Raw genomic sequence first — 9635 nt, 5'->3', positions numbered from 1 at the left:
CCCTACACACATTTGCACAATACCACGCTACCCAGCTATACTCTCCTTTGTTGCCAGTAGTAGTATCTTTAGAATCAGTAGTGGGGATGGACTTACACTGGTCACTCGACGGTAGATCTGCGCAGCATTTTGGCACTCAGAATAAGGATACTCAGACGTGGCCATCTCTAGCATACACATCCCAAAAGCATATACATCAACGGATTCATCATATTTCTCCTCATACATCTCGGGGGCCATGAACTCTGGGGTACCTTAAATTAAAAGAACGATTCAGACTCTAAATGTCTCAAAGCGAGCAGAGGCTGCTGGCGTTACTCACCGCAGGGGGAAGCGGATGGACAGACCTGTGAGACAAGAGAAAGTGGAGGCAAAAAGAAGAGGGAGGAAACCCTTAGTCACTCTGTTGCACCAACATACTTTGTGAGTCTTCCATTGCAAGGCCTTTTGGAGTAAGAATGGCATGAAAGGACTGATGCAATTCCTGGTTTATGCATGTTAGTTAATGTTAAGTATCAAACCAGATTGGATCAGGCTGGAGTCAAATGGAGGGGTAAGAAGAGGGGATAACTGCAGACTAGCCATAGGCTGCAAACCAAATACTAAGGAGGGTTAAGACACTTACCTTCTCTCCCTGTAAGAAAGGAGGCACATTAAACAGTTACAAAAATTACCCAACTGCCCTCTGCTGCAAAAAAAGTAGTACTGGTAAGAGCCTACAGCTAGTCTCTGACATGGTGCTCTCCATCCACTTTCTGAAGTAGAATGGTTTGGTAAAGGCCTTGCAATGAAAAACTCTGTTGCTATAAAAAAATCTTCAGGAAAAAAAGGATAAAAAGTAATTTTCTGCAAAGGCCACTCACCAGAGCCCTTTTCTTCACATACTTACCTTCCCACCTGCAGTATATTTATAGGTCTACTGCAGATACAGGCATTAGTGAGGGACATCCTACAGTCAAAAATACTCAGAAATACAGAGAGATTGAGTTACAGGCATAGAGCGTGAGATTCAACAAGTCCCATTTAAATAGTGTGCAGAAAATTATTGTCCAGTGAAGCATCACAGTGTCCCCTCTGTAAGCAGAGGGACTGCACTGTGTGATCAGATTTACTTTTAAGCCAGAGTTGCAAGTTTGGTTTTTGTAAATTTAAGCATAGAATTATTTCCTGCAGATGCCAGATTCAAGACAGTCTACAGATCATTCTGTAGTCACATTGCTTGTGTCACCACACTAAACAAAAAAAATAAAATCATGTAATTGCAATCATTTATTCAAAGACTAACCCTTAACAGATAGCTAGATAGGAAGTAGTAATTTTCCAATGATAAATTTGAAGATCAGGTGAGCATGCTTAAGAAAATATATTTTTGACACTGCATACTTCTCTTTACTATTAACAGTTTGACCTGATTAAGAAGCAGGAAATATTTCAGTGACAGCTTGCAAGAAAATTTAGAAGTATACACCATTGATCCCATCTAGGAATCTAGTATAGGACTGTTGAGTAATACTGCATTTTAGCAAGCTCTAAATACTGAGAGCAAGAGCAATTTCATTCCTTGTAGTCTATGTACCCAACTATAAAAACAAAGCTGATAAAACCAATTCTTTCAAGAATTCACAAGAAAGACTATACTAGTTTCCTCAAACTGATTTCTGAAAAGTGTTATTAGTAGATACACAAGAACAGAGCCAGGGTAAGACAATAAATCCCCAATTCTTTCTCCTAACTTACATAAATCCACACTCCATAGACTTCTCGAGTAAGGTATTATACCACAGACTCACTGCGATATAATATATTGAGAAATACTTTCTTTTACATATATCTTAGTTTCTGATTACTCACAAAGTGTAAGAGATTTAATAATAACCCCTGGTGACACAAAAATTTTCTGTATAAATTAATGCTACACTAAATATCAAAATGTTTTTTGGTCACCAAAGTGCATTTGTACATTGCTTGAAGAAGTGACAGCTGAGATTTATATGTAGTCAAGAGTGGTTTTATCAACAATGTTGCACTAAACTGTTGGGCAGGGAAATGAACCTACTATTCCAAAATACTTGTATATATACAAATACCAAAAGTACAACAAAAATTTCAATATGTAATCTCATCAGGAACCCTGAATGACCTCAACAGCCAAGAAACAAAGTCTACACATTTCCAGGCTTTGACCATGTACCTTAGAAACCATATTTTTCAGGAAAGATCTTAAAAGACTCAAATTTCCAAATAAGGTAGAGTGGCTTATTAGCCTCCAAAACAGGATAGGCTTACCTATCACACTTTTGGCAAAAGAAGCTCGTTTCAGGGTTGCCAGACCGAGGTCTCCAATCTTGACTGATCCAGTGGGGCCAGTAATGAAGATGTTGTCACATTTTAAGTCTCTATGAATAATGGGAGGAGTGCGCGTGTGTAGAAATTGTAAGCCCTTCAGTATCTGACGGCACCAGCTTCGTAGTACTTTAATTTTCATCACTTTAAATCTTTTCAAATACCTAATGAAAAAAAGTACCAGTAGGTTAAACAGGTTCTGCCAACAGGTAGTAAATTATCCTATATTATTTGCTGTTCTGAAGTAAAAAAGCAGTAATTAAAGAGATGCACAGATTTCAACTTCACCTATTTTAAAATCCACCAGGGCATTCCAAGCCTTCACAGGAGCTAAACATGATTCCTCCTCCTAAAACCTACCCTCTTTCTTCTAACCAGGGGACTATAACGCTGAAAGATAAATGGGAAATACTTGACCTGTGGTTAATTATGCTAATTAGACAGTTTGCTTGCTACATCTCAAGGCACTGCTTACAACAATTCTTCACCTATTCATTTAAGACAGTTTTTTCTTACCTTTTACCATGAAACTGCTTAAGTAGGTCCAACTTTTCTCTTGATTAAATATAACTGGGTGGGAAACTAGAGCACTACAGCAAACACATTAATAACAACCAACCATCTACAGAATTGTTGCAAACTGTGAGAACTCTGAATTTGTTATACTGTAGTTACCAGTATTAGTCCAATCACTCTGGTCAAGGTTTCCAGGTTACACTTCAAACCTGCTTCAAATTTACCTGTTGAGTTCTCAAGAAAATTAGAAAATTGTAGAGATGACTTGCCTGGTACAGGACAAAGCTTAATCACCTGAATCTGAGTGGTACTACTCACTGCTTTAAAACTATGGCCAGATTTGGATGGGGAGAGGAACTTGGCTCTGCCAAATAAGCGACATGGAAGAGTCCGTATGTCAAGCGAGTAATCCCTTTGCAATAAGAATGTGACCCAACCTTAACTGTTCTAACATTGCCACTTTTTTTAATCCCTTGTAAAAGACAAATTTTACAACAAAAATATATTCCAATGCTTATAACCTAAGACCATGATCTTACTCCACTCCTTAACTTCAACAGATTAGAGAAGCCATGAGGTGAATGACCTATGACAGTATTCAGGTGCCTTCTAGCAGAGTATGCTCACATTCTTTGGGTAAAACAATTTGAAGTGAAGAGTTGTTGCTTTCCTCCTTTAGAAGAGGTATGGGCTGAAATGCATTTAGAGAAAGGAACTAGCATGCTGTGTAGAGCAAGGCCTTTAGTCTTATTCAGCCAATTTTACTCAGTACGAGTCTCAGTTAAATACCAGTGTCACCATTCTGCAAGACTGGTAGTAAATTCTGGGAACAGCAGAGAGTCTAACAACTTGAAATCAAGTCTACAACCTTGAAACCGAGTCATGTTTGGTGATTCTGTGGCAATGTCAATCTCATTTGCACATCCACTTTATCAGAATAAAAAGTTCTGATGAAATCACTTGAATCAAAGCCAACATAAAAATGTGGGATATTAATCTCTTTTACTTTAATTTCTCCAGTTAAAAAGATCAGGAAAATCACTCTGCTAGCAATAATCTTGCTGTGAAAACAGATCTCTCAAAGCAATTGGGATCCAGTTCCAGAAAGAAATCAAGTCTCAAGACAGAATGTAAAGACAGGCAAGGAAAAAATCAAGCCAAGGAAGAAGACAAACTGAAGGAGGTTCTGGATCACATCAGCTACCACTTGAATTCTTGCTATTGACACAGCCCTCATTCATCCCTTGAGCCTGTTCCAAAGATCACATGGCAGGGGCACTTCAGTTCAGCATCTGGAATCCCTAATTACATTCTTGGTTTCAAATATGCTAGCCTACTGCCAGCTTCTCACTGTTAAAAGATCTGGGTCCAACCATCACCCAGTATCCTGCAGTGTTGCTGTCATTTTTCCATAACACTGTCATGAACTAAGTCACATGTCACTTAAGGCAGGAGCCATTTTTAAATAGAAGCATATATAAATACATAAAAATACACAGACAACCCTACTAGCCACTATGTTTTTACTTTTCCTAGTACCCGAGGACAATTTAGGCTTAGAGACCTCAGGAGATTTCTAGTCTATGTTTCTGCTCAAGGTAGGGTCAGCCAGGAAGTCAGATGTGGCTACCCTGAGCTGTAACCAGCCAGGTTTCTAGTGTCTCCAAGGATGGAGAGTCTGCACGATGTCTTGGGACAACCTGTACCACTCCCTATCACCACTGAAATATCTTCTTCTTATGTATGTCTGGACCTCTTTCATATAAATTTATGCCTGTTGTCTCCTACCATGTCCTCCTACCATGCATGACTGTGAAGAGTCTGATTCATACATCCTGGAAGACTGCCGTTAGCTCTCCCCCAAAGGATCTTCTTCAGGATGACACAGTCCCAACTCTCTCTGACTCTCCTTTCAGTTCCCTCAGCCTCTCCTCATGGAGCAAGTACTCCAGCACCTGACTACCTGACCAGTGGCCCTCCACTGAACTTATTCCTGCTTAACCTATGTGTCCTTGTCTGTTTTACAGGGTACAAGCCAATTTAAAGACAAGACAGATATTTAACCTTCGCACAGAATACAAGTAAAGATGAGAACACAAGGCTTTCTTAATAATAGGCTTTGATGAACAGAGAGAAACAGGAACTTGAGTTTGGCTTCCTGTCTCTAGGTTGTTTTGTGGGATTTTTTTAAGCAGGAAGGCTGCTGACCTGTAGCATCTCAGCATCTCTACTAAGTTAGCAGAGATAGTTGTGAATGGGTATGTCCTACCAGGTAATTGGCACAGGCATTTGAAGTGGACCAGAAGAACACACTACAACAGCCTTAGACAAAACTAGTGGCTGAGACCCAGGTCAGACTAATGCTTAATTACACTATTCACTAGGACAGTAATTTTTTAAATAGCTCCATCTTTTTCCCTTACCTTTAAAGTCAATGATAGTATACAATGTCAGAAAGCTGTTTCATTCTTTACAACAACTGAGCTGTAAAACTTTTTCATTGGTATGCAGAAGTCCAGGGACTATCCTTGACGCAAAATTATAAATTTGCCCAGACAGCATTTGAAAAGAGTAAGTTCATAATATTTTACCAGTATTTACGTGTATATATATATTTAAAGGTACACAAATACAAAAAAAAAAAAAAGGAAAATTCACTTTAAGCTATCACAATATTTTTTTTCTGTTTACTTTTTTACATCAAGTGACAACAGTGTCTGTCCCAAATCTCAGAATAAGGAAGGTATCACTTTATTAAATGTAAGTAATGTAAACATATTTTTTAAAGATATGGAAGGAATACTGTCAGCTAAATATCACTAGCAAACGCAAATGTAGTTTAAATCTTGGAACACAGGTACATGAAATAATGGTAATAAATTGACACATCAGAAATTTGCCATATAGTTTACCTGTCAAGTCTCGAGTGAAATAGACAGGAATAAACTAAATCACAATTATAACACCAACTATACAATAGTGGGGAAAAAACCCACCTAGAAGTCTACAGATTAAAATAATTTCAATTGAAGAGCCTATTAGTTCTTCATACTTGAGAGTACAAAATTAAATCTGAGGTATTTCTTCCTACCAACACCTTACTTTGCAATTGGCTATTATTACTTTATCACCTTGATTATGCTACCACATAACAAGCCACTTCAAATACTAAAACCTGTCCAGGAGAGAAAGAAGTTAAATCTAACACTGCAAATTCCAGCATAAAATTAGGTAGCTTTTAAGGCATCTATAGACCAGTAAAACCTTTATTATTGCTCTGAAAACTGCACACAAAGCAACAAATCTATTATTTTCTTTGAAATACCTTAAAAAACCTCAGAAAAGGCTTCTATGAACATACAGCTAAGAAGCTGCAGTATTTTTAGTTCTCCAGTACTATTTCAGGAGACAAACATTTCCCTGTAATTGCAGTCCAGACTCCCAAAGAACCATTTTTTTTCCCCTTTTTTAAATATGTCAATTTGTGGCTATCAATAAGCCTCATAAAAACAGAAGATATTCACCGGCTATTTTAACCAAATGGACTGCAAATTGTTCCTAGCTCTTACAGCCTGGTTACATATTTAGGATTTGAATGCCTCTCCAAGAATCAAACGGGCACTGAATTAAGACAACGACCCGCAATCCCTGATTTTAAAATGCTGGAAGCTTTATTTCTGGTAGATCATTGGTGACCGGATGCTCATGAACAAGCTCACAGCTCTGTAGGTCCCTACAGTGCAAGGTAAAGGCGTGACTTCAGTATAACTCCTCATAGGCTCGACATACCACAAGAGGGCCCTCGGAGCAGTTCGATTTACTAGTGTCTACTTTTAACTCTAGCTTAAAAATAGACCTCGTTTCACTCAACGATTTCACAGGTTGAAACTGCAGACATCTGAATATTTTCAGGGGGGTTTTTTAAGTGCTACTTCGTGAAGTTACAGCTAAGTAAAGATGTGGTGAGGGGTTTTTTCTTTTTACATAGTATTTGTAGTTAAGTAAAACCAAAACCTCCCAAAAGAGGTGAATTCATTCATGCTTTGAACTTTACAAACCATATTGTGCTACATGAAAGGCAGTTGGAGAGGAAAACTAGCAATTCTAAGAAGTGAAAAATAGAGCATTGCCTTCCTGAGCTCTGAAAATCTGAAGTTCTCTGCATTCGCTTAATAGGACATGACAAGAAAGAATATGACAAGCTTGCTAACTTGCAGAATATTCTACCAACCTTACCAGTGCTGGTAAGATTCCTCTTGAAAAAGAATTCCCCTACAGAAGTTTTGCCTACAGGAAAAGGGCTCCCTTCTTATCTATTCTGAAATATGATCCATTTCTAGTGGTCTGATTTTGTGCTAATGATTCTTATATGCCTTAATCTACTTACGTTTTCAGTGTTCCAGATGTCATGAGTTCGGTCACAAGAACAATACACTTTTTTCCTTTGACTGTAGACTCCCATGAATCATAGAACCTGACAATATTGGGATGCTGAAGCCCTTTCAGCATCCCAGCTTCTTCTTTAAATCTTTGTCGCTCTGACTTGGACAGCTTTCGATCCTAAAGGAAAAGAAAAGGTATATCAGAAAGCTTTGCTGTATTTCTTACTCAGAGAAGCAGCAACTTGAAAAACAGTTGAGTGCAGTCAATAAACAAGTAAGAATCAACAGTCTTTAATGACATTTAGTTTGCAATTAGTTTGCATTAAATATGCTATTTAGAAGGCATTCTATTGCAGTCTATAATTTTTCCTTACAATCTGGTTGCTCTCAGAGGCAAGAATTTTGAGTCTGTGGATTATCTCCTCTTCTTGTTTCATCCTCTCCTACTTTAATAAATTTAGCCATTGCCTGACTTGAATTGGAAGGGGGACATAACATCCTCAAATACTCAAGTACTCAAGAGTACACAAAATAGCATCATTTAAAGCAGGTTGTACATAATAATTTTTAGTTCTTCCTATGTGCATAATATCCAGAGCACTGGTAACATACTAGATTAACAGTCCATATAGAGTGCAGTGCATCAAACTTCTCTAACATATATTATTTACTTGTAATCGTATAAGAACAGACAAATTAGTTGGATCACTGAATTCCATATTTACTTTTAAAAGTAGGCAGTAAAGACATGTGAAGTTTACTTATACTGCTCACAACCTCCTGTCACCCTCCAGGCAATAATCCCTCTTCCTTTGTTTACAGGTAATGTGTTTCCTCATTATCACTCAGCTATGCCAATATCTAAACCATCATAAATTCACTTAGACCATTAACTTTCCCTAAAAGGTTCACACAGGGTATCTTTGAGCATGGACAAGCATCACTTCAAGATGAAACTCCAATTTGCAGAAGCATAAGAATCTTCAGATTAAAGTCTGAAAACAGATTTGAAATTACCTGAAATTAATTGCCCATGAATGTCAGTAATACAAATACTTTTACATTTCTTAGGGAGATGCTAAATTTTTAAGCCTTGCAAATTTAGTCTATAGACATCAAAAGCATCCAATCCTACAACTACTTAACACTGCAGAAATTAGTACTACCATCTCTTTTCACTCTTTCATAAGCACCCTTGCACAAGTTTCTGTAACATGTTTGCAGAAAGATTCTGCAAACGCTTTAAGGTACTACTGTCTTAATAGGTGGTGATGTTGTGTTTTTTTTAATACGGAAGTAATACTTCCATTTGAGCTATCTTACCCACCTAATAGCTTCCCTTCCATTACAATAAACAGAGCAGCACAAATTCTGTTCAAAAATCTTGATTGCTACAAACAACTGTGATACAGAAAGACAACGAGCTGCAACAGGCACATCAGTCAGACTATACACACATGCATCTACAACACTCAATGCTTCAAGCAGTACAAAATTACAATATAGTCATTCTTACAGTAAAATAAAGCAGAGTCTCCCAGTTTCTGCACTTGATGCATATAACCCACATTCTAAAACTAGTGTATAGCTTAGCTGTAAATCCAATTATTGTACGGTAATTATAAAAACAAGGCTGCAAGAATTACTTCTGTATCACTTAAATTTAGCTACATAATATGAACACTCAGGTTTCTGAACAAACCCTAGATTTTAGATACACATTTTTATTACATTTATTTTGTGCATTATAGCATGGTATCTACCACAGACACTACTAACCAGTTTTAGACTACACTTGACATTAAATTCTCATTTTAATCTGTGTAAACATAATCTCCCTTAAGTGCCTCATTCAGTTTTCCCTACCACTGTACTACTAGCCCCAAATAGAAACTACCAAGTGCTAATCACTCTTATCACTAGCAGACTCATAACAAGTATGCATATTTTGACTCATTTTGCTTTCTGGTCACATCAATGGTAGCATTGTGTTCCTGCAAACGTATCTGTGACATTAAAACAGGAACTCAACACTTCAGTGCTAGCATTGCAAAAAAACAATAATGAACCCAAAGAAACCCCACCAAGTCAGTGACAATATACAAATTCAACATTTCTTTGAAAGTCACAGTGCCCTAATGATCTGGGATGAACTTGGACACAAACACAGGCCAACAAATTTCACCCAGGGAAAACAGCTATCTTTTTGCAACGAAGGAAACATCTCACCCTTTAGTACCATATTGCAGCAGTAGAAGCGAACATTAAACAGAGCTGTAAGTAAAAGATAGAGAGGCCACTTGTTTTATAATTCTAGCAATGCATACTACCTTCAGCTACCTCCATTTCCTTAGATACAGAACCATACACTCATGCATAATATTTATATTCTTT

General features: G+C 37.6%; 1 protein-coding gene across 1 annotated transcript in view; it reads right to left on the bottom strand.

Moving 5' to 3' along the window:
- The window catches only part of WNK1 (WNK lysine deficient protein kinase 1), a 105546-nt gene that overhangs the window by 61913 nt on the left and 33998 nt on the right, over positions 1 to 9635 (bottom strand). The window contains exons 3-5 of the mRNA XM_009995222.1: positions 7247 to 7419; positions 2287 to 2507; positions 97 to 254 (exon numbers count right to left, since the gene is read on the bottom strand). Of these exons, the coding sequence (XP_009993524.1) occupies positions 97 to 254; positions 2287 to 2507; positions 7247 to 7419 (552 nt within the window). The remainder of the gene's footprint in view (positions 1 to 96; positions 255 to 2286; positions 2508 to 7246; positions 7420 to 9635) is intronic.

Source organism: Chaetura pelagica, unplaced genomic scaffold (assembly GCF_000747805.2).
Source record: "Chaetura pelagica isolate M959 unplaced genomic scaffold, ChaPel_1.0 scaffold343, whole genome shotgun sequence".
NCBI lineage: Eukaryota > Metazoa > Chordata > Aves > Apodiformes > Apodidae > Chaetura > Chaetura pelagica.
The sequence above is the reverse complement of the archived record's forward strand: the minus strand, read 5'-3'. Positions and strand labels throughout refer to the sequence as shown.